Genomic DNA, 26,298 nt, shown 5'->3' with positions numbered 1-26,298 from the left:
TGAACAAAACAGGGAATAGTGAAGCAGAAGATTTTCTAGAATTAATTGACGATTGCTTTCTTACGCAACACATTAAAGAACCAACGCGGGAAAATAATATTTTAGATTTAGTGTTAACTAACAGGGAAACACAAATTAATGACATCGAATTAGGGAGTGAGCTAGGGAACAGTGATCACAAAGTAATCAGATTTAGAATAGAATGGAATAGACCTGTAGGAGAAAATTCTGTTAAAGTGCCAGATTTTCCAAAACCTGATTTTAATAGCCTAAGAATTTTTTGGGGGAAAAAATCAATTTTTGGGATTGGAAAGTCTTGGGTATGGGGTGTGGGCCGGTCTTAGAGCGAGACATGAACCCAGCGACAGGTGACGTAAAAGGGGATTTCGATGTGGATTTAATATATAACTTATTTAAGAATATTCTAAACAAAGCACAGGAACGTAGTATACCATACAAATTGAATAGATCGAATACTAATGACCCAAAGTGGATAACAAATAATTTAAAGAACCTTATAGGTAAAAAGAGAGCTTGGTACAAAAGGATTAAGAATGGAGAAGTAAGGTTCGAACAGGAATTCATACAACTGGTTAGAAATGTTAAAAAAAAAAATTAGGAAAGCAAAAAGAAACTATGAAGTTCGCATAGCAGAGCAAGCAAAGTCAAATCCTAAAGGGTTTTTTCAGTTATATCGAACTAAGACTAGGGAAAGGATAGGGCCATTAAAATCTGAGACAGGTCAAATAACGGATAATGACAAGGAGATGAGTAGTATTTTTAACAAATATTTTATATCTGTATTTACTAAAGAAGAACTTAACAATATGCCTTCAGCCGAACAAGTCTATGTGGGTGATGATGAGGACAGGTTGACTAGTTTAGCAGTTACCAGGGAGGATGTAATTAAACAATTAGAAAAACTAAAACCAAACAAATCCCCAGGGCCAAATGAAGTGTTTGCCAGGGTGCTTAAAGAATGCAAAGAGGAGCTTTCCGAGCCACTGTCTACCATATTTAATAAATCAATAGAGTCAGGCAGAGTGCCAGAGTCATGGAAGGTAGCTAATGTGGTACAAATTTTTAAGAAAGGAGATAGATCACTTGCGTCAAACTATCGGCCAATTAGCCTAACGTCTATTGTAGGAAAGTAACTTGAATCAATAATTCCAAATACAATTCGTCTCCATCTTAAAAAACATAAATTAATAAATGAGTCGCAACATGGTTTTACAAATGGCCGTTCATGTTTAACAAATTTGCTAACTTTTTATTCCAGCATAGTTGGAATAAATCCTTACCCCTACATAGTAGGGGTAAGGATTGTGATGTTGTGTACCTTGACTTTAGCAAAGCTTTTGATACAGTGCCACATGAAAGACTAATTAAAAATATAGAAGCTCATGGTATTGGGGGGTGCTATATTAAGTTGGATTAGGGCATGGCTGTTCCAAAGGAAACAGAGAGTTAGTATAAGAACATAAGAACAAAGGCAACTGCAGAAGGCCTATTGGCCCATACGAGGCAGCTCCTATTTATAACAACCCAATCCCACTCATATACATGTCCAACCCGCGCATTAAACAATCGAGGGACCCTAACTCCACAATGTTACGCGGCAATTGGTTGCACAAATCAACAACCCTGTTACTGAACCAGTATTTACCCAAGTCTTTCCTAAATCTAAACTTATCCAATTTATACCCATTGTTTCGTGTTCTGTCTTGTGTTGATACTTTTAATACCCTATTAATATCCCCTTTGTTATGTCCATTCACCCACCTGTAAACCTCTATCATGTCACCCCTAACTCTTCGCCTTTCCAGTGAATGCAACTTAAGCTTTGTTAATCTTTCCTCATATGAAAGATTTCTATTTTGGGGAATTAACTTAGTCATCCTACGCTGGACACGTACAAGTGAATTTATATCCATTCTATAATATGGCGACCAAAACTGAACTGTATAATCTAAATGGGGCCTAACTAGAGCAAGATATAGCTTGAGAACCACACCAGGTGTCTTGTTACTAACGCTTCGATTAATAAATCCAAGTGTCCGATTTGCCTTATTACAAACATTTATGCATTGATCCTTTTGTTTTAAATTCTTACTAATCATAACTCCCAGATCCCTTTCGCAATCCGACTTCGCAATCTCAACACCATCTAGCTCGTATCTTGTAACTCTATCATCATTACCTAACCTCAGAACTTTACATTTATCAGCATTAAACTGCATCTGCCAATCCTTTGACCATTTCAAAACCCTATCTAGATCAACTTGAAGTGATAGTGAGTCCTCCTCCGAATTAATTTCCTAACCGATTTTCGTATCATCGGCAAATTTGCAAATGTTGCTACTCAAACCTGAATCTAAATCATTTATATATATTATAAACAACAGAGGTCCCAGGACAGAGCCCTGAGGTACTCCACTAACAACATTATCCCACTCTGACTTAACCCCATTTATACTAACTCTTTGTTTCCTTTGGAATAGCCATCCCCTAATCCAAGTTAATATAGCACCCCCAATACCATGAGCTTCTATTTTTTTAATTAGTCTTTCATGTGGCTCTGTATCAAAAGCTTTGCTGAAGTCAAGGTACACAACATCACAATCCTTACCACTATCAACTGCCTCAACTATGCTGGAATAAAAAGTTAGCAAATTTGTTAAACATGAACGGCCATTTGTAAAACCATGTTGTGACTCATCTATTAATTTTTTTTTTCAAGATGGAGACGAATTGTATTTGCAATTATTGATTCAAGTAACTTTCCCATAATAGACGTTAGGCTAATTGGCCGATAGTTTGACGCAAGTGATCTATCTCCTTTCTTAAAAATTGGTACCACATTAGCTACATTCCATGACTCTGGCACTCTGCCTGACTCTATTTATTTATTAAATATGGCAGACAGTGGCTCGGAAAGCTCCTCTTTGCATTCTTTAAGCACTCTGGCAAACACTTCATCCGGCCCTGGGGATTTGTTTGGTTTTAGTTTTTCTAATTGTTTAATTACATCCTCCCTGGTAACTGCTAAACTTGTCAACCTGTCCTCATCCCCACCCACATAGACTTGTTCGGCTGAAGGCATATTGTTAAGTTCTTCTTTAGTAAATACAGATATAAAATATTTGTTAAAAATACTACTCATCTCCTTGTCATTATCCGTTATTTGACCTGTCTCAGATTTTAATGGACCTATCCTTTCCCTAGTCTTAGTTCGATATAACTGAAAAAACCCTTTAGGATTTGACTTTGCTTGCTCAGCTATGCGAACTTCATAGTTTCTTTTTGCTTTCCTAATCTCTTTTAACATTTCTAACCAGTTGTATGAATTCCTGTTCTAACCTGACTTCCCCATTCTTAATCCTTTTGTACCAAGCTCTCTTTTTACCAATAAGGTTCTTTAAATTATTTGTTATCCACTTTGGGTCATTAGTATTCGATTTATTCAATTTGTATGGTATACTACGTTCCTGTGCTTTGTTTAGAATATTCTTAAATAAGTTATATATTGAATCCACATCGAAATCACCTTTTACGTCACCTGTCACTGGGTTCATGTCTCGCTCTAAGACCGGCCCACACCCCATACCCAAGACTTTCCAATCTATTTGACCCAAAAAATTTCTTAGGCTATTAAAATCAGCTTTTCGAAAATCTGGCACTTTAACAGAATTTTCTCCTACAGGTCTATTCCATTCTATGCTAAATCTGATAACTTTGTGATCACTGTTCCCTAGCTCACTCCCTATTTCGATTTCATTAATTTGTGTTTCCCTGTTAGTTAACACTAAATCTAAAATATTATTTTCCCGCGTTGGTTCCTTAATGTGTTGCGTAAGAAAGCAATCGTCAATTAATTCTAGAAAATCTTCTGCTTCACTATTCCCTGTTTTGTTCACCCAGTTTATTCCACTAAAATTAAAGTCACCCATGACATAAATACTGTTAGATCTAGATGCTCTAGATATTTCATCCCATAGATGCTTTGCTTCAATTCTGTCTAAATTTGGTGGCCTATATATAGCTCCTATTATAATATTATTTGCTTTTTCGTTTAATTCTATTCAAATATAGTTTCTGTGTGTGGCTCAGTTTTGATTCCCTCTTTGAGACTACATTTCAAATTGTCCCTAACATATATGGCTACTCCCCCTCCTCGTCTAATATATCTATCTGTGTGAAATAGTTTAAATCCATTTATCTGATATTCAGCTAATAGTTCTCTATTTTCTACATTCATCCACGTTTCGGTAAGTGCAATAATATCTATTTTTTCTGTGCAGACAAGAGCATTTAATTCATTAATTTTATTTCTTAGACTTCTACTGTTAGTGTAATATATCCTAAGTGAATTGTTATTTTGAGGCCCTTTTCTTTCCCTGATCATTTTGCCAATTCTTTTCTCCCACGAACACATACTTTTATTACCTCCTTCCTCCAAATCAATTCCCATACCACTATCTACTAACAGTTTAAACCCAAACAAACACCTCTAACCACTGGTTCCAACGAGTTCGCAACAGCAACAACCACAGCCCTCGATAGATGCACCCCATCACGAGCATACATATCATTTCTACCATAGAAGCGTTCCCAGCTGTCTATGAAAGATATTGCATTTGATTTGCAATATCTTTCCAGCCGGCATTGACACCAAGTGCCCTCGACATCCATTCATTTCCCACTCCCTTTCTTGGAAGAATGCCACATATGATTGGGATTCCTCCCTTGCTCCTAACTAATTCAATGGCTGTCCTAAATCTCTGTATTAGTTCCTCACTCCTAACTCGCCCAACATCATTACCCCCTGCACTAATACAAATAATGGGTTTGTTCCCATTTCCCGTCATAATATCATTCATGTTTTCAACAATATCACCAATTCCAGCTTCTGGATAGCAAACCCTTAATCTATTCCCCCTATCTCTGGCACAAAACGTTCTGTCTAAATACCTCACCTGGGAATCTCCCTCAACCAAAATTCGCTTCGGTACCGTCTTAACTTTCTGAGCAGAAAGAAATTCTAGAAAATTAATTCTAGAAAATCTTCTGCTTCACTATTCCCTGTTTTGTTCAACCAGTTTATTCCGCTAAAATTAAAGTCACCCATGACATAAATACTGTTAGATCTAGATGCTCTAGATATTTCATCCCATAGGTGCTTTGCTTCCATTCTGTCTAAATTTGGTGGCCTATATATAACTCCTATTATAATATTATTAGCTTTTTCGTTTAATTCTATCCAAATAGTTTCTGTGTGTGGCTCAGTTTTGATTCCCTCTTTGAGACTACACTTCAAATTGTCCCTAAAATATATGGCTACTCCACCTCCTTGTCTAATATATCTATCTGTGTGAAATAGTTTAAATCCATTTATTTGATATTCAGCTAATAGTTTTCTATTTTCTACATTCATCCACGTTTCGGTAACTGCAATAATATCTATTTTTTTGTGCAGACAAGAGCATTTAATTCGTTAAATATATTTCTTAGACTTCTACTGTTAGTGTAATAAACCCTAAGTGAATTGTTATTTTGAGGCCCTTCTCTTTCCCTGATCATTTTGCCAATTCCTTTCTCCCACAAACACATAATTTTATTACCTCCTTCCTCCAAATCAATTCCCATACCTCTATCTACTAACAGTTTAAACCCAAACAAACACCTCTAACCACTTCTTCCAACGAGTTCGCAACAGCAACAACCCCAGCTCTCGATAGATGCACCCCATCACGAGCATACATTTCATTTCCTCCATAGACGTGTTCCCAGTTGTCTATGAAAGATATTGCATTTGATTTGCAATATCTTTCCAGCCGGCAATTGACACCAAGTGCCCTCGATATCCATTCATTTCCCACTCCCTTTCTTGGAAGAATGCCACATATGATCGGGATTCCTCCCATGCTCCTAACTAATTCTATGGCTGTTTTATACCTCTGAATGAGTTCCTCACTCCTAACTCGACCAACATCATTTCCTCCCACGCTAATGCAAATAATGGGATTGTTCCCATTTCCAGCCATAATATCATTCATGTTGTTTATAATATCACCAATGCCAGCTCCGGGATAGCAAACCCTTAACCTGTTCCCCCTATCTCTAGCACAAAATGTTCTATCCAAATACCTTATCTGGGAATCTCCCACAACTAAGGTTTGCTTAGGTACTTCCTTTACTCTCTGAGCGGCCTGCGCTTCCTTGCTTTCCCTTTTGCACGATCCGCAGTCTCACCACAGCACTCGTCCTCCAAAACGTCAAATGAATTAGAAGTTGCTATGGCTTTTGAAGGCGGCTTTATCAAAGTCTTCCTAAGGCCCCTGTCTTTCTCAACTCTCCAAGACGAGGTCCCTTTACTACTGGTCTCCTCCTTCGTTACTTCTCGTTGTTCTTTCAGCTGACGCACCTCCTACCGCAGAGAGTCCAACTCTGTCCTCAGGGCTCCCACTAGAGTCACCAGGTCCTTCACTACAACTTCCATATTGCTATGATAATATAACAACACTCAGGAGCTCCGGTTAACACACCCTCTCACTGAGACTATCTGCGCCTGACTGAGGATGTTTTTAAACAAATAGTAAAACTCAAACCAAACAAATCCCCAGGGCCGGATGAAGTGTTTGCCAGGGTGCTTAAAGAATGCAAAGAGGAACTTTGTGACCCACTGTCAACCATATTTAATAAATCAATAGAGTCAGGCAGAGTGCCAGAGTTTTGGAAAGTTGCTAATGTGATACCAATTTTTAAGAAAGGAGATAGATCACTTGCGTCTAACTATCGACCAATTAGCCTAACGTCTATTGTGGGAAAGTTACTCGAATCTATAATAGCAAATAAAATTCGTCTTCGTCTTGAAAAACATAAATTAATAATTGAGTCGCAACATGGTTTTATAAAAGGCCGTTCATGTTTAACAAATTTGTTATCTTTTTATTCTAACATAGTTGAGGCAGTTGATAGTGGTAAGGATTGTGATGTTGTGTACCTTGACTTTAGCAAAGCTTTTGATACAGTGCCACATGAAAGACTGATTAAAAAGATAGAGTCTCATGGTATTGGGGGTGCTATATTAAGCTGGATTAGGGCATGGCTATACCAAAGGAAACAGAGAGTTAGTATAAATGGAGTCAAGTCAGAGTGGGAAAATGTTGTAAGTGGGGTGCCTCAGGGCTCTGTCATGGGACCTCTGTTGTTTAGAATATATATAAATGATTTAGATTCAGGTTTGAGTAGCAACATTTGCAAATTTGCCGATGATACAAAAATCGGTAAGGAAATTAATTCGGAGGAGGACTCACTATCACTTCAAGTTGATCTAGATAGGGTTTTGAAATGGTCGAAGGATTGGCAGATGCAGTTTAATGCTGATAAATGTAAAGTTCTGAGGTTAGGTAATGATGATAGGGTTACAAGATACGAGCTAGATAGTGTTGAGATTGCGAAGTCGAATTGCGAAAGGGATCTGGGCGTTATGATTAGTAAGAATTTAAAACAAAGGATCAATGCATGAATGTTCGTAATAAGGCAAATCGGACACTTGAATTTATTAATCGCTGCGTTAGTAACAAGACACCTGGTGTGGTTCTCAAGCTATATCTTGCTCTAGTTAGGCCATATTTAGATTATGCAGTTCAGTTTTGGTCGCCATATTATAGAATGGATATAAATTCACTTGAACGTGTCCAGCGTAGGATGACTAAGTTAATTCCCCAAATTAGAAATATTTCATATGAAGAAAGATTAACAAAGCTTAAGTTGCATTCACTGGAAAGGCAAAGAGTTAGGGGTGACATGATAGAGGTGTAGCGAGTAGATTATCCCAATAATATACTCGCTCCAAATATAGTGTTAATGTTCCTGTCAACCTTTGGAGATGAATGAGGTGAGGCGTTGCCCGGGCAACACGGTGAGATGCCCGAGCAATATAAGCAGCGGTGTAGCGAACATTAACTAGTCTACTTTCAAGTGTGGTCTAGAGCAGACACTTGCGAGATACTGTACCAACGCTCAGTGCTCAACTCACACCAACGTATCACCTGTGTACTTCTGTATATTCGACCAAATATATATATAGTATCTTAGTGTCTGTGTTTATTTGTCACCATACTTTACGTAACAATAGAACCGTTACAGAGGTTTACAAGTGGGTGAATGGACATAACAAAGGGAATATTAATAGGGTATTAAAAGTTATTAAAAGTATCAACACAAGACAGAACACGAAACAATGGGTATAAATTGGATAAGTTTAGATTTAGGAAAGACTTGGGTAAATACTGGTTCAGTAACAGGGTTGTTGATTTGTGGAACCAATTGCAGCGTAACATTGTGGAGGTGGGGTCCCTCGATTGTTTCAAGCATGGGTTGGACATGTATATGAGTGGGATTGGGTGGTTATAAATAGTAGCTGTCTCGTATGGACCAATAGGCCTTCTGCAGTTACCCTTGTTCTTATGTTCTTATGTAATAGCAGCTGCCTCACGTGGGTCTATAGTAGCTGCCTCACGTGGGTCTATAGTAGCTGTCTCATGTGGGTCAATAGTAGCTGCCTCGTGTGGGTCAATAGTAGCTCCCTCGTGTCGATCAATAGTAGCTGCCTCGTGTGGGTCAATAGTAGCTGCCTCCTGTGGGTCAATAGTAGCTGCATCGTGTGGGTCAATAGTAGCTGCCCCTTGTGGGTCAATAGTAGGTGCCTCGTGTGGGTCAATAGTAGCTGCCTCGTGTGGGTCAAGAGAAGCTGCCTCTTGTAGGTCAATATTAGCTGCCTCGTTTGGGTCAGTAGTAGCTGCCTCATGTGGGTCAATAGTAGCTGCTTTGTGTGGGGTCAGTTGAAGCTGCCTCGTGTGGGTCAAGAGAAGCTGCCTCGTGGGTCAATAGAAGCTGCCTCATGTGGGTCAATAGAAGCTGCCTCGTATGGGTCAATAGAAGCTGCCTCGTATGGGTCAATAGTAGCTGCCTATTGTGGGTGAATAGTAGCTGCCTCTTGTGGGTCAATAGTAGCTACCTCGTTTGGGTCAATAGTAGCTGCCTCGTGAGGGTCATGAGGAAGCTACGAGTAGAGACTACGGGAATTAATCCTCACGTCACTGGGAGACAGAAGTGTTATAGGGGACATGATCACCACATACAAGATTCTCAGTGGAATTGATAGGGTAGATAAAGACAGACTATTTACCACAGGAGCACACGCGGTAGGTGACACAGGTGGAAATTGAGTGCCCAAATGAGCCATAGAGACGTTTGAAAGATTTTTTCAGTGAAGAGTAGTAGTGAAATGGAATGCATTAGAAAGTGATGTGGTGGAGGCTGACTCCATACACAGCTTCAAGTGAAGATATGATAGAGCCCAGTAGGCTCAGGAACCTACTGGGTTTGTATATTATTTGATTGACAGTTGAGAGGCGGGACCAAAGAGCTAGAGCTCAACTCCCGCAAGCACAATTAGGTGAGTACACACTCGAGGCTGAACACCATAACCGGTTACTGTACCTGGCCCCTGGCCTAGACCCCAACATAACAATTACAGAAGGCGTTATGGAGCCTCCAAGTTACTAGGTGGGTGTGGTAGTGGGTTTAATGTCCAGTAGTGAAGTATGTGCCCTTAATACATACTTACACTTGCTCATACTTCACATTAATAGAAATAAACTATATTAATATTGTTGAAGTGACTTGTTACTTGTGAATTATTTGTTAGTGAGGCGGCCTCATGTGAGGTGAGGTGAATGACGTCACAGGTAGTTGACCCATCAGGCCAAGGTAGTCAAGAGGCGGGGCGGGCCGTCGTGAGGGAGAGGTGCTGCTCACCGCCCACCACTGGTCAATGTAGTCAAGAGGCGTGGCGGGCAGTGTGGCGCGGGCCGTCGTGGGGTGAGGTGTTGCTCACCGCCCGCCTCACTGGTGTTACTAATTAGTCACCTGGACAGTGCTGTAGATCAGGTTACCTGCACCAGGCTTACAGGCAAGTTACTCTAGATGTTTAGTTATTTTATCACATTGTTTTATGTTGGTAGAACAATATTTGCTGACTTTGTAATTAACTATGGCTACAAAATATTACAACTTTATTTTAATTCAATTAGCTCTGGTTTACTTGTTAGTAAATATGATAGTGTAATATACCTTTGTCTATTAGTAGACACTTTTACCTTGCTCAAGACTTTTCATGAAGCTTATTAAAACAAAATTAAATTCTAAAACGACTGCTACGTGATTAACTGTTCCATAACAGCGGCGTGTTAACTTTATAGTGAAATTGAACCTTCGACCAAAAGCAGGTGGAAAAAATTTACAAATTTTTATAGTTAAATTCTGGCAGTTACAAGGTGTTTCTTGTGAATTATCAGACTTCAGGCTTTGAAATTTGGACCAAAGACTTTTAATTTAGCAAGTGTCACCCTCCCCCCCCCTCCCCCCTACAACAATCCTATGTGAATGCAACTAGCCATCCTGACTCAGTGTCGTCCACGCTGCAGCCAACACCAGAGACGCCATAATTAACATTAACCTCCTGTGTAACTAAGCACTATATTTTGTCCAATACAAGTAAATATTAATGTATATTTATATAGTGTATAGGTCTGATAGTTGTTGGACATTATAGCTCCAGAGTGTATTCCAACCAGTCTCCCTCGCGTAATAAATTACTATGTATAATAATAGTTCACGTATGAAAAACTATTTTAAATGAATCTAGTGTTAAAATGTATGAACTGTTGTGGGTCAGGGCACGGAGGAGCATAGATTGAGGACAAGTTATGTGAAGCGAACAAATAAACAAATCCACAAGGGCCGTGACGAGGATTCGAACCTGCGTCCGGGAGCATCCCAGACACTGCCTTAATCGACTGAGGTACGGGATTGGAGAGGCTACAGGATCAAATAAGCTGAGTATTAGTTCGGTTTCAACCCTTTTACCCTGTCGTAGCTCAGTCGATTAAGGCAGTGTCTAGGATGCTCCTGGACGCAGGTTCGAATCCTCGTCACGGCCCTTGTGGATTTGTTCATTTGATGCATCACGTTAGTGTGATCTCTGTGTGGTATATGTGAAGCGTTCTTCTCGTTCATGTTTGGCTGCCCGGGTTAACGACCACTTGGCCGTTGTTGAGAACGGCCTGTGGATGAGCCAGATCTGAGGTTGGGTTTTGCCATTGTGGTAAGTCGGCTTTTTAGATCAACCAAAGTCTGACCTGATCTATTGTTTAGCGGGATATTTCTCAAACTTTACATGAAGATGTGTTAATTTTATTATTGAGGTATTTAATATAATTTGTAATTTCAGACATGCACTCTCGTACATTAGTACAACGGCACTGCAGGAATGGTCAACCAGACCCAAGAAATTGGTCTCGTACAACGGCACTGCAGGTATGGAGGGATTAAAGTTACTTGGAAAAACGTCTCTTGAATCTCAGTGGTCATAATGTAGTGTATATATTCCCACAAGAACAATAAGTGAAGTGTTTAATAATTTTAATCATTTAACTCCCTATACCATGAAGCGGTGATCTTCTAATAGGTATAGTCTAATGTAATTTGTGCATCAACCACTTAAGAGTGGTAAACCATTCTTTTGGCCAGTAATTTGACTATTTAGTGGTAGGTAGTGTAACATGGTTAATGTTAATCTAACATTTTTGGGTACATTTCAATCCTCTTGCCTCCCCTCTCCATCCACCCTTCTGTTAGTCTCTTCTCTCCCACCAGTCCAATCAATTAGACAAAAATTACCCAAGAGGGTGATGCTTCAGCTGGGGTTAGAAGACTGTCCTGCGAGAGGAAAGTTATAGCACGAGGGGAAAGTGTCGGGGCAAAACCTAACGAGCTGAATATACCGTCGGGCACAGTTTCGGGAGTCTGACCACTTGGCAGCTACGTGGCCATTATCCGCATCTTGCACAAGGTATTGGTATCTGGAACGCTGCAGCATTTCTACAGATCAACAGATATTGTGGTCAGGTGGCAGGCCCTGTGAAGTGCTGGAGGTGAACGTTTCTGGGTCTCCAGAACTGCGTAACATAGTTTACCTGGTTTGGTGTTAGTGCTAAGTGTCCCTCATTATTGCGAGAAGACTATATAATTAGCAGAGCTCCTATGACCACAGGATAAAAGGTTTTAAAGAAGGGACACCAGACTACTCAAGGGGTCTATTGTTTTGCTGGGAATGAAGCCGTTACTAATGTCTCAGGGGGATGTTCCCTTTGTCCATGCTAACAAAGGAGGCTCCAAAGGAAGAGAGTTCCAGGCCGGATGCTCACCGAAGGTTTCCTTCATCCAAGACTAGAGCGTGTTAACTTCCTTTCGGATGCTTCCTGAAGTTGTCGGAATGAGTAACTTGGGTAGAACCTTCCTCTATAGATTGGATGTGTGTTCCCGTACAAAATGTCACTGGAGAGGCCAGTTTCTTGGCAGCTTTTCCTATTAGATTCTGGGCAGTCACTTGACTGCCCCAGAGCTCCTCCAAGCCTTTCTCCAGATTACTCTGATCACTAGTTATACCTTTGACTCGGGATCCCAGGGAGAAAGGGGGCCTCGTAGCCTGGTGGATAGCGCGCAGGACTCGTAATTCTGTGGCGCGGGTTCGATTCCCGCACGAGGCAGAAACAAATGGGCAAAGTTTCTTTCACCCTGAATGCCCCAATTACCTAGCAGTAAATAGGTACCTGGGAGTTAGTCAGCTGTCACGGGCTGCTTCCTGGGGGTGGAGGCCTGGTCGAGGACCGGGCCGCAGGGACTCTAAAAGCCCCGAAATCATCTCAAGATAACCTCAAGAAAGGTAGAACTCTGGAGAGAGAAACTGGGTGGCAGGATGTTTATAAACGGGAAGGTTTCAGACTTTGTAATAAACCTTTATGGGCCTCTTTCTCCATCTATATACATACATACGCAGGTACCTAGGAAGGGCAGCTCCTCCAAATGGTAAACTTCAGGTCTGGATGAACTTAGCCCATTCATGGATGGGTTGACCTGTAGTAAACCAACCTCTTTCGACAAAGGTCAAATGCTCGTTTCCAGCATCCCCGTCCTCAGGCCAGGCTCATTTGTGGTGACCGTCCCCCCCCCCCCCTCCCCCTCCTTACCTCCCGGTCAAATGTATTCATCCGGTTTAACATTGTGTAAACAATTGGTTGTCATGAGTTAATATTATAATTTCAATATAAAGTTAGGGGGTAGGTTAGATTAGGTGTTAAGGTGCTGTTGGCTATTACTTATATTAGAAGTAGGTGAAGTGAAAGTTAGAGCTTTAGAATTCTAATAGAGGTCGCCAGCTAAGCACCGAGAAGTTTGCACGCGATCTGTAGTAAAGTGTAACAGCTCGTCCTCGTAAACAAAGGCTAAAGTACATTCCATACACCTCCTAACCCCCCGCCCCCCCCCCTAGGTTTATGAATGAAAAACCTGTTTTTAAATGTCTCGCCTTGAGGTGTTTCCGGGGCTTAGCATCACCGCGGCCCGGTCATCGACCAGGCCTCCTGGTGGCTGGACTGGTCAACCAGCCCGTTGGACGCGGCTGCTCGCAGTCTGACGTACGAATCACAGCTTGGTTGATCTGGTATCACAGCCTGGTTGATCAGGTACGTCACAACTGATGACGTTCAAACATATCTTTAACACTGATTCGTTGACGACTTTTGTTTGAACCACAATGCTGTAAATGATTCACCCACGTACTACAAATACAAATAATCGCCAACATAACCTAAACACCTAACCCAACCAATGCCTAAATATGCACTGTATACTAATTGTATAACAATATTTTTTTTTGTATTATATACTGCTTATCACATAGACCAACCAGGTCGTAACACTTGCACCAGAGAATCTTCTAAGGAACCAAATCTTTTGTATGGGACTTTACCTCATTTTGTTGTGCCAATATCTCTTCTCCGTTGTACCCATAGTCGTTGTCTCTTGTATAGCTCTCGTATCTCTAATTCCTTTTTTCGTAGTGAGTCTTCAAAAATGTAATGGCCCTCTGAGGCCAATGTTACAATTGACAGTTATTTCATGGGTTGTCACACATTATTGAATCAGTTGACCTGGTTCCTATTCTAGGGGGAGAACCACAGCCTTCTCTGGGGGAGAGGGTGGCCCCTGTTATCAAATACCCGCAGGACATTACATGGTCTGTTACAGCTATAGCTGCTTTGTAGTGTAACTGGACCTGGTGAGCAGGCGTCTCCTCCTCTTAGCCTCTTGGTCTGTGCCTATCGTTGTCTCCAGCTTGTTTGCCATATGCATTATTTCTGTTCAATCGACAGAATCTTTTATTCTTTCAATCGACAGAAATATACTTTTTCTGCTGTGTTCTGGGTGCCTGCTGTAAGAATCTTAGTCCTGTGTACTCTTTGAAATTCATAGTCAGTCCATAATTCATCTAGGTCTGCTCCGAGTACTAGTTCCATCATTATCACATACAAACAAGGCTAGAACAGACTTCCTGGTTTCATGTTTTCTCTCAGTTGATGCTATTGATGAGTTCTGTCAGTAGTGCTTGCGGCACAATCCTGGCTACGAAAAAAATCCATAATTTGGTCTAGTTTAGCTTTGCCCAATTATCTAGATACCTAATAGACGAATAGCAGACAAATGCGTAAACGAATGTGTGACGGGAAACATTGGTGGTCGTGCAGTCTCTAATTCCAGTCACAAATATAAAAAAAAATTTAAACTGCAAAGGTGTCTTCACAGTGAGGTAAACTGTAGGATAAAGCAGAGGGAAAAAAACATTTAAAAAATACTTTACTTTAAAAATAAATTAAACAAATTACAAAAATATCCAGGCTTGGCTCTAATACAAAGTGTGCAAAACACAGGATGAACAATCAAATTTACGTTACGTTAAGGTGCAAAATATGGTGCAGAATACTATGGGCTAGTCTGACTAAATCCGTTACCACACACAGATGTTAACAGGTCTACTTAGTTGAGCACACAGGAGTAATATAACTCATGTTGGGCAAGAACGCCCAATTTATGCAGAATATCAGCCGGGCAGATGGAGCTGGTGACTTCTTTAACTATTAACCGGCTGTTAAACTGATTACTTCAGAAGGCGTGGTCTCCCAGCGACCCAGGTGCGAGGTGGGGTGAGGGTCGATGGGGTAGGTAGACTGGTGGTATTGTCTAGACGTCTGGAAGTAGTTGTTTTTGACTGCAGTTCTTGATTAAATAGACGTGAATGAATAGAATAGGTGATAATGGAGTAGGCCGAATCTCTTCCTAGAGATTTTACCATGACAAATGGCAATTCCATAAAGTAATGTCAAGGTTTCATGGTGTCGTGGACTAGTAACAAGGAAGGTTAGACCTGCCTTAACGTGTGAGTGAACCCTTCAGGCCTGGGTGCACGAAACTAACCCTCTACGTTCTCTCCCTATGATGGGAACCCCCAACTTAATATAGCACCCCCAATACCATGAGACTCTAACTTTTTAATCAGTCTTTCATATGGCACTGTATCAAAAGCTTTGCTAAAGTCAAGGTACACAACATCGCAATCATTACCTTTATCAACTGCCTCAACAATGCTAGAATAAAAAGATAACAAATTTGTTAAACATGAACGGCCATTTATAAAACCATGTTGTGACTCAATTATTAATTTATGTTTTTCAAGATGAAGACGAATTTTATTTGCTATTATAGATTCGAGTAACTTTCCCACAATAGACGTTAGGCTAATTGGTCGATAGTTAGACGCAAGTGATCTATCTCCTTTCTTAAAAACTGGTATCACATTAGCAATTTTCCAAAACTCTGGCACTCTGCCTGACTCTATTGATTTATTAAATATGGTTGACAGTGGGTCACAAAGCTCCTCTTTGCATTCTTTAAGCACCCTGGCAAGCACTTCATCAGGCCCCGGGGATTTGTTTGGTTTGAGTTTTACTATTTGTTTAAGAACATCCTCCCTGGTAACTGTTAAACTCGTCAACCTGTCCTCGTCCCCACCCACATAGACTTGTTTGGCTGAAGGCATATTGTTAAGTTCCTGTTTAGTGAATACAGATACAAAATATTTATTAAAACTACTACTCATCTCTTCATCACTATCTGTTATTTGACCTGTCTCAGTTTTTTTTGGACCTATCCTTTCCCTAGTCTTAGTACGATATAACTGAAAAAACCCTTTAGGATTTGTCTTTGCTTGCCCTGCTATGCGAACTTCATAGTTTCCTTTTGCTTTCCTTATCTCTTTTTTAACATTTCTAACCAGTTGCACGAATTCCTGTTCTAAAGTGACCTCCCCATTTTTAATCCTTTTGTACCAAGCTCTCTTTTTACCTATAAGGTTCTTCAAATTCTTTGTTATCCACTTTGGGTCATTGGTATTCGATCTATTCAATTTGTATGGTATACTACGTTCCTGTGCTTTGTTTAGAATATTCCCAAATAAGTTATATATTGAATCCACATCGAAATCCCTATTTACGTCACCTATCGCTGGGTTCATGTCTCGCTCCAAGACCGGCCCCCACCCCATACCCAAGACTTTCCAATCAATTTGACCCAAAAAAATTCTCAGGCTATTAAAGTCAGCTTTTCGAAAATCTGGCACTTTAACAGAATTTTCTCTTACAGGTCTATTCCATTCTATGCTAAATCTGATTTCTTTGTGATCACTGTTCCCTAGCTCACTCCCTATTTCGATGTCATTAATTTGTGTTTCCCTGTTAGTTAACACTAAATCTAAAATATTATTTTCCCGTGTTGGTTCCTTAATGTGTTGCGTAAGAAAGCAATCGTCAATTAATTCTAGAAAATCTTCTGCTTCACTATTCCCTGTTTTGTTCAACCAGTTTATTCCACTAAAATTAAAGTCACCCATGACGTAAATACTGTTAGATCTAGATGCCCTAGATAGTTCATCCCATAGATGCTTTGCTTCCATTCTGTCTAAATTTGGTGGCCTATATTTAACTCCTATTATAATATTATTTGCTTTTTCGTATAATTCTATCCAAATAGTTTGTGTGTGGTTCAATTTTGATTCCCTCTGTGAGACTACATTTCAAATTGTCCCTAACATATATGGCTACTCCTCCCCCTCGTCTAATATATCTATCTGTGTGAAATAGTTTAAATCCATTTATTTGATATTCAGCTAATAGTTCTCTATTTTCTACATTCATCCACGTTTCGGTAAGTGCAATAATATCTATTTTTTCTGTGCAGACAAGAGCATTTAATTCGTTAATTTTATTTCTTAGACTTCTACTGTTAGTGTAATATACCCTAAGTGAATTGTTATTTTGAGGCCCTTCTCTTTCCCTGATCATTTTGCCAATTCCTTTCTCCCACAAACACGTACTTTTATTATCTCCTTCCTCCAAATCAATTCCCATACCTCTATCAGCTAACAGTTTAAACCCAAACAAACACCTCTAACCACTTCTTCCAGCGAGTTCGCAACAGAAACAACCCCAGCTCTCGATAGATGCACCCCATCACGAGCATACATTCCATTTCTTTCATAGAAGTGTTCCCAGTTGTCTATGAAAGATATTGCATTTGATTTGCAATATCTTTCCAGCTGGCAATTGACACCAAGTGCCCTCGATATCCATTCATTTCCTACTCCCTTTCTTGGAAGAATGCCACATATGATCGGGATTCCTCCCTTGCTCCTGACTAATTCAATGGCTGTCCTGAATCTCTGTATTAGTTCCTCACTCCTAACTCGTCCAACATCATTACCCCCTGCACTAATACAAATAATGGGTTTGTTTCCATTTCCGGTCATAATATCATTCATGTTTCCAACAATATCACCAATTCCAGCTGCCGGATAGCAAACCCTTAATCTGTTCCCCCTATCTCTGGCACAAAACGTTCTGTCTAAATACCTCACCTGGGAATCTCCCACAACCAAAATTCGCTTCGATTCTCCCTTTTCCTTTCGAGCAGTTTGAGGGACCTGCGCATCAATGCTCCTCGTTACTTTGTCTTTGCCACCTCCTTGAACAACAGGTTCAACACAGCACTCGTCCTCTAATACGTCAAATGCGTTAAAAGTCCTTAGGTGTAGGCTATTAGTTGCCGGTTTTGCCAAGGTCTTCTTAAGACCCCTGTCTTTCACAATTTGCCAAGACGAGGACTTCTTAATACTGGTCCCGTCAGTCCTTCTTAATGAGGTCCCGTCAACACTGGCCTCCTCCTTCGTTTCCTCCCGAAGTCGTAGCCGTCGTACCTCCTCCCGCAAGGAATCCATCTCTATCAGAGCTCCAACCAGACTCGCCAAACCTTTTACTAATCCTTCCATTATTGCAATAATAATGTTATTAGAATCGGAGCTCCAGCTAACATAAGAACATAAGAACAAAGGTAACTGCAGAAGGCCTATTGGCCCATACGAGGCAGCTCCTATTCTATAACCACCCAATCCCACTCATATACTTGTCCAACCCGCGCTTGAAACAATCGAGGGACCCCACCTCCACCACGTTACGCGGCAATTGGTTCCACAAATCTACAACCCTGTTACTGAACCAGTATTTACCCAAGTCTTTCCTAAATCTAAACTTATCCAATTTATACCCATTGTTTCGTGTTCTGTCCTGTGTTGATACTTTTAATACCCTATTAATATCCCCCTTGTTATGTCCATTCACCCACTTGTAAACCTCTATCATGTCGCCCCTAACTCTTCGCCTTTCCAGTGAATGCAACTTAAGCTTTGTTAATCTTTCTTCATATGAAAGATTTCTAATTTGGGGAATTAACTTAGTCATCCTACGCTGGACACGTTCAAGTGAATTTATATCCATTCTATAATATGGCGACCAAAACTGAACTGCATAATCTAAATGGGGCCTAACTAGAGCAAGATATAGCTTGAGAACCACACCAGGTGTCTTGTTACTAACGCTGCGATTAATAAATCCAAGTGTCCGATTTGCCTTATTACGAACATTTATGCATTGATCCTTTTGTTTTAAATTCTTACCAATCATAACTCCCAGATCTCTTTCGCAATCCGACTTCGCAATCACAACACCATCTAGCTCGTATCTAGTAACTCTATCATCATTACCTAACCTCAGAACTTTACATTTATCAGCATTAAACTGCATCTGCCAATCCTTTGACCATTTCAAAACCCTATCTAGATCAACTTGAAGTGATAGTGAGTCCTCCTCCGAATTAATTTCCCTACCGATTTTCGTATCATCGGCAAATTTGCAAATGTTGCTACTCAAACCTGAATCTAAATCATTTATATATATTATAAACAACAGAGGTCCCAGGACAGAGCCTTGAGGCACTCCACTTACAACATTTTCCCACTCTGACTTGATTCCATTTATACTAACTCTCTGTTTCCTTTGGTATAGCCATGCCCTAATCCAGCTTAATATAGCACCCCCAATACCATGAGACTCTATTTTTTTAATCAGTCTTTCATGTGGCACTGTATCAAAAGCTTTGCTAAAGTCAAGGTATACAACATCGCAATCCTTACCACTATCAACTGCCTCAACAATGCTAGAATAAAAAGATAACAAATTTGTTAAACATGAACGGCCATTTATAAAACCATGTTGCGACTCAATTATTAATTTATGTTTTTCAAGATGAAGACGAATTTTATTTGCTATTATAGATTCGAGTAACTTTCCCACAATAGACGTTAGGCTAATTGGTCGATAGTTAGACGCAAGTGATCTATCTCCTTTCTTAAAAACTGGTATCACATTAGCAACTTTCCAAAACTCTGGCACTCTGCCTGACTCTATTGATTTATTAAATATGGTTGACAGTGGGTCACAAAGCTCCTCTTTGCATTCTTTAAGCACCCTAGCAAACACTTCATCCGGCCCTGGGGATTTGTTTGGTTTGAGTTTTACTATTTGTTTAAGAACATCCTCCCTGGTAACTGCTAAACTCGTCAACCTGTCCTCGTCCCCACCCACATAGACTTGTTCGGCCAACCCCTCACAGTGAGGGGTTGTTAACACAACCCCTCACTGTGACGTAGTAGCACGGTTTATGGTGAGCCCTGACAAGTTGATTAGTTTAGCAGTTACCAGGGAGGATGTTCTTAAACAAATAGTAAAACTCAAACCAAACAAATCCCCAGGGCCGGATGAAGTGTTTGCCAGGGTGCTTAAAGAATGCAAAGAGGAGCTTTCTGACCCACTGGCAACCATATTTAATAAATCAAGTGTGTCAGGCAGAGTTTCGGAAAGTTGCTAATGTGATACCAGTTTTTAAGAGAGGAGATAGATCACTTGCGTCTAACTATCGACCAATTAGCCTAACGTCTATTGTGGGAAAGTTATTCGAATCTATAATAGCAAATAAAATTCGTCTTCATCTTGAAAAACATAAATTAATAATTGAGTCGCAACATGGTTTAATAAATGGCCGATCGTGTTTAACAAATTTATCTTTTTTTCTAGCATAGTTGAGGCAGTTGATAGTGGTAAGGATTGTGATGTTGTATACCTTGACTTTAGCAAAGCTTTTGATACAGTGCCACATGAAAGACTGATTAAAAAGATAGTCTCATGGTATTGGGGGTGCTATATTAAGCTGGATTAGGGCATGGCTATACCAAAGGAAACAGAGTAGTATAAATGGAGTCAAGTCAGAGTGGGAAAATGTTGTAAGTGGAGTGCCTCAGGGCTCTGTCCTAGGACCACTGTTGTTTATAATATATATAAATGATTTAGATTCAGGTTTGAGTAGCAACATTTGCAAATTTGCCGACGATATGAAAATCGGTAGGGAAATTAATTCGGAGGAGGAGGACTCACTATCACTTCAAGTTGATCTAGATAGGGTTTTGAAATGGTCAAAGGATTGGCAGACGCAGTTTAATGCTGATAAATGTAAAGTTCTGAGGTTAGGTAATGATGATAGTTACAAGATACGAGCTAGATGGTGTTGAGATTGTGAAGTCAGATTGCGAAAGGGATCTGGGAGTTATGATTAGTAAGAATTTAAAACAAAAGGATCAATGCATAAATGTTCGTAATAAGGCAAATCGGACACATGGATTTATTAATCGAAGCGTTAGTAACAAGACACCTGGTGTGGTTCTCAAGCTATATCTTGCTCTAGTTAGGCCTCGTTTAGATTATGCAGTTCAGTTTTGGTCGCCATATTATAGAATGGATATATATTCACTTGAACGTGTCCAGCGTAGGATGACTAAGTTAATTCCCCAAATTAGAAATCTTTCAGATGAAGAAAGATTAACAAAGCTTAAGTTGCATTCACTGGAAAGGCGAAGAGTTAGGGGTGACATGATAGAGGTTTACAAGTGGGTGAATGGACATAACAAAGGGGATATTAATAGGGTATTAAAAGTGTCAACACAAGACAGAACACGAAACAATGGGTATAAATTGGATAAGTTTAGATTTAGGAAAGACTTGGGTAAATACTGGTTCAGTAACAGGGTTGTTGATTTGTGGAACCAATTACCGCGTAACGTGCTGGAGGTGGGGTCCCTCGATTGTTTCAAGCGTGGGTTGGACAAGTATATGAGTGGGATTGGGTGGTTATAAATAGGAGCTGCCTGTGGGAACCGACCTGTGAGATTTATATTCATTTAATTTATATGAATTTATATTGAATTTATATTTACGTTAATTTATATACTTCGATAGCAATTTGTATGATAAGTGGACTGTATTTCTACAATAATCTCACAATCTCACAAATCGATCCTCTAGACATTAGGGGTGTTTATATTAAATTTATATATATGCAGCCAATCAAACTACAGTATTAACTACATACATTGAAGAGGTTCCTTATCTTATTTGTACAGCAGGCCTTAGTCCATCAGGTATAACCAGGATGTAGACACCAAATTATCCTCTTTGAGGTTGCTTCCATCACCCAGTAACTGGTACACAAAGCATGCTTCCTCGTCTTGACCTGTCAAAAGGGCGCTAGCTGTAAAGCCAGAATCCTAATATATGACAGCTATATCAGAGAAAACACTGTACATGGAACCATACAGACCTAGGCTTAATTACCTTTAGTATGAGGCGATCTCGTGATCTAACTAGCTCACCCTATCTAATGACATTAATGGCCATAAATGATAGATAAATGGGTTTCGGCAGAACACTTAACTTGTATTTGTTGACAGCATGTTGATGATGGTACACCTTTGGTTTCCATAACACTTTGTCCAAGTAAAATTAACAGGAGCCGAATTGCTCCCATGCCTCTGGTCTTAGTACAATAACAATGGCTGACACTCAATACTACTGACGCTACTGGCCGACATTGTCCAGATATGATAGGAGCCGAATTTGCTCCACGCGTCTCGTCTCGGAGGTGACAACAACAATGGCTGCCCACCCCTCCTCACTGACTCTACTGGCCTGCATTGTCCAGATGACAGTAAGTGATAGAAGGGTCACATTTACTCTATTTTAATTCTGATAATTAAGTTAATTTATATGAGATGTTTTTATGATTGTAAAGTCCAAAGACTAATGTATTTAAGAATAATTCCCACCATAATAGGTGGTGAATTTATAATAGTATGTGGTATTGATAGCCCGTTTTCTATAGATGGGAATTCCACTACAAGTTACATTTTCTATGGGTAACTTGTTTATACAACACGGCAATATTATCTGTCTGTATGATATTATTAAATGGTGTCGGATTTTCCGACACTGCCTCGTATGGGCCAATAGGCCTTCTGCAGTTGCCTTTGTTCTTATGTTCTAAATAGTGGCTGGCTCGTGTGGGTCAAGAGACGCTGCCTCATGTAGGTCAATAGTGGGTGCCTCGTATGGGTCAACAGTTGATGCCTCGCATGGGTCAGTAGTAGCTGCCTCGTGTGGGTCAATAGTAGCTGCCTCGTGTGGGTCAGGAGAAGCTGCCTCATGTGGGTCAATAGTAGCTGCCTCGTGTGGGTCAATAGTAGCTGCCTAGTATGGGTTAATAGTTGATAAGAACAAAGGTAACGCCAGAAGGCCTATTGGGCCATACGAGGCAGCTCCTATCTATAACCACCCAATCCCACTCATATACATGTCCAACCCGCGCTTGAAACAATCGAGGGACCCCATCTCCACCACGTTACGCTGCAATTGGTTCCACAAATCAACAACCCTGTTACTGAACCAGTATTTACCCAAGTCTTTCCTAAATCTAAACTTATCCAATTTATACCCATTGTTTTGTGTTCTGTCTTGCGTTGATAATTTTAATACCCTATTAATATCCCCTTTGTTATATCCATTCATCCACTTGTAAACCTCTATCATGTCACCCCTAACTCTTTGCCTTTCCAGTGAATGCAACTTAAGTTTTGTTAATCTTTCGTCATATGAAAGATTTCTAATTTGGGGAATTAACTTAGTCATCCTACGCTGGACACGTTCAAGTGAATTTATATCCATTCTATAGTACGGCGACCAAAACTGGACTGCATAATCTAAATGGGGCCTAACCAGAGCAAGATATAGCTGAAGAACCACACCAGGTGTCTTGTTACTAACGCTTCGATTAATAAATCCCAGTGTCCTATTCGCCTTATTACGAACATTCATGCATTGATCCTTTTGTTTTAAATTCTTACTAATCATAAAGCAAAGCATCTATGGGATGAAATATCTAGAGCATCTAGATCTAACAGTATTTGTCATGGGTGACTTTAATTTTAGTGGAATAAACTGGGTGAACAAAACAGGGAATAGTGAAGCAGAAGATTTTCTAGAATTAATTGAAGATTGCTTTCTTACGCAACACATTAAGGAACCAACGCGGGAAAATAATATTTTAGATTTAGTGTTAACTAACAGGGAAACACAAATTAAGGACATCGAAATAGGGAGTGAGCTAGGGAACAGTGATCACAAAGTAATCAGATTTAGCATAGAATGGAATAGACTTTGTAGGAGAAAATTCTGTTAAAGTGCCGGATTTTCGAGGAGCTGATTTTGATGGCCTAGGAGGTTTTTTGGGTCAGGTAGATTGGAAAGTCTTGGGTATGGGGTGTGGGCCGGTCTTGGAGCGGGATATGAGCCCGGCGATGGGTGGCGTGGGAGGGGATTGCGATGTGGATTTAATGTATAACTTGTTTGAGAATATTCTGGGCGAAGCACGGGAACGTAGTATACCATACGGATTGAGTGGATCGAGTGCTGGTGACCCGGAGTGGATAGCGGGTAATTTGGGGAACCTTATAGGTAAAAAGAGAGCTTGGTGCAAGAGGATTAAGAGTGGGGAGGTCAGTTTAGAACGGGAATTCGTGCAACTGGTTGGAGATGTTGGGAGCGATATTGGGAAGGCAAAGGGAAACTATAAAGTTCGCATAGCAGAGCAGGCAGAGTCAAATCCTAAAGGGTTTTTTCAGTTATATCGAACTGGGACTGGGGAAAGGATGGGTCCATTGGGATCTGGGACGGGTCAAATTCCGGATGGTGACGGGGAGATGAGTGGTACTTTTAACAAATGTTTTATGTCTGTATTTACTAGGGAGGAACTTGGCAATGTGCCTTCAGCCGAAAAAAGTCTGTGGGTGGGGATGGGGACAGGTTAGCTAGTTTGGCAGTTGCCGGAGAGGATGTAGTTAAACAATTAGAGGGGCTAGAACCAGACAAGTCCCCAGGGCCGGATGAGGTGTTTGCCAGGGTGCTTGGAGAATGCAAAGAGGAGCTTTCCGAGCCGCTGTCTACCATATTTGATAGATCAGTAGAGTCAGGCAGAGTGCCAGAGTCGTGGAGGCTGGCTAGTGTGGTAACAGTTTTTAAGAAAGGAGATAGTTAACTTGCGTCGGGCTGTCGGCCAATTGGCCTAGCGTCTATTGTGGGAAAGTTACTTGAATCGGTAATTGCAAATACAGTTCGTCTCCGTCTTGGGAAACTTAAATTAATAAATAGGTCGCAACATGGTTTTACAAATGGCCGTTCATGTTCAACAAATTTGCTGACTTTTTATTCCAGCATGGTTGAGGCAGTTGATGGTGGTGGGGATTGTGATGTTGTGTGCCTTGACTTTGGCAAAGCTTTTGATGCGGTGCCACATGGGAGGCTGGTTGGAGAAATGGAAGCTCATGGTGTTGGGGGTGCTATATTAACATGGATTGGGGCATGGCTGTTCCGGGGGAAGCAGAGAGTTGGTATAGGTGGGGTTGAGTCAGAGTGGGATGGTGTTGTTGGTGGAGTACCTCAGGGCTCTGTCCTGGGACCTCTGTTGTTTATAATATATATAAATGATTTAGATTCAGGTGTGAGTAGCAACATTTGCAAATTTGCCGATGATACGAAAATCGGTAGGGAAATTAATTCAGAGGAGTGACTCACTATCACTTCAAGTTGATCTAGATAGGGTTTTGAAATGGTGAAAGGATTGGCAAATGCAGTTTAATGCTGATAAATGTAACGTTCTGAGGCTAGGTAATGATGATAGTTACAAGATACGAGCTAGATGGTGTTGAGATTGCGAAGTCGGATTGCGAAAGGGATCTGGGAGTTATGATTAGTAAGAATTTAAAACAAAAGGATCAATGCATGAATGTTCGTAATAAGGCGAATAGGACACTGGGATTTATTAATCGAAGCGTTAGTAACAAGACACCTGGTGTGGTTCTTAAGCTATATCTTGCTCTGGTTAGGCCCCATTTAGATTATGCAGTTCAGTTTTGGTCGCCGTATTATAGAATGGATATAAATTCACTTGAACGTGTCCAACGTAGGATGACTAAGTTAATTCCCCAAATTAGAAATCTTTCATATGAAGAAAGATTAACAAAGCTTAAGTTGCATTCACTGGAAAGGCGAAGAGTTAGGGGTGACATGATAGAGGTTTACAAGTGGGTGAATGGACATAACAAAGGGGATATTAATAGGGTATTAAAAGTATCAACACAAGACAGAACACGAAACAATGGGTATAAATTGGATAAGTTTAGATTTAAGAAAGACTTGGGTAAATACTGGTTCAGTAACAGGGTTGTTGATTTGTGGAACCAATTGCCGCGTAACATTGTGGAGGTATGGTCCCTCGATTGTTTCAAGCGCGGGTTGGACAAGTATATGAGTGGGATTGGGTGGTTATAAATAGGAGCGGCCTCGTATGGGCCAATAGGCCTTCTGCAGTTGCCTTTGTTCTTATGTTCTTATGTAACGTGGTGGAGGTGGGGTTCCTCGATTGTTTCAAGCGCGGCTTGGACAAGTATATGAGTGGGATTGGGTGGTTATAGATAGGAGCTGCCTCGTATGGGCATATAGGCCTTCTGCAGTTTCCTTTGTTCTTATGTTCTTATAACTCCCAGATCCCTTCCGCATTCTCAAC

General features: G+C 40.5%; 1 protein-coding gene across 6 annotated transcripts in view; it reads left to right on the top strand.

Annotated features, from left to right (window-relative positions):
- Positions 1 to 9,771: 9,771 nt before the first annotated feature.
- LOC123767765 (uncharacterized) overlaps positions 9,772 to 26,298 on the top strand; it is a 67,377-nt gene continuing 50,850 nt past the window's right edge. For 2 of the 6 annotated variants that reach the window (XR_011225684.1, XR_011225683.1), the window contains exons 1-2: positions 9,776 to 9,979; positions 11,300 to 11,385. Coding sequence is in view for 1 of the 6 variants with exons in the window: in XM_045757806.2 (XP_045613762.1) it covers positions 11,302 to 11,385 (84 nt within the window). In the remaining 5 variants the exon portion in view is untranslated. Of the gene's footprint in view, positions 9,980 to 11,299; positions 11,386 to 26,298 lie in introns of all 6 variants that reach the window. The other 4 variants (XR_011225687.1, XR_011225686.1, XM_045757806.2 and 1 more) reach the window with 4 other exon arrangements.

Source organism: Procambarus clarkii, chromosome 8, assembly GCF_040958095.1.
Source record: "Procambarus clarkii isolate CNS0578487 chromosome 8, FALCON_Pclarkii_2.0, whole genome shotgun sequence".
Taxonomy (NCBI): Eukaryota; Metazoa; Arthropoda; class Malacostraca; order Decapoda; family Cambaridae; genus Procambarus; species Procambarus clarkii.
Note: the sequence above shows the minus strand (reverse complement) of the source record. Positions and strands in the feature narration are given on the sequence as shown.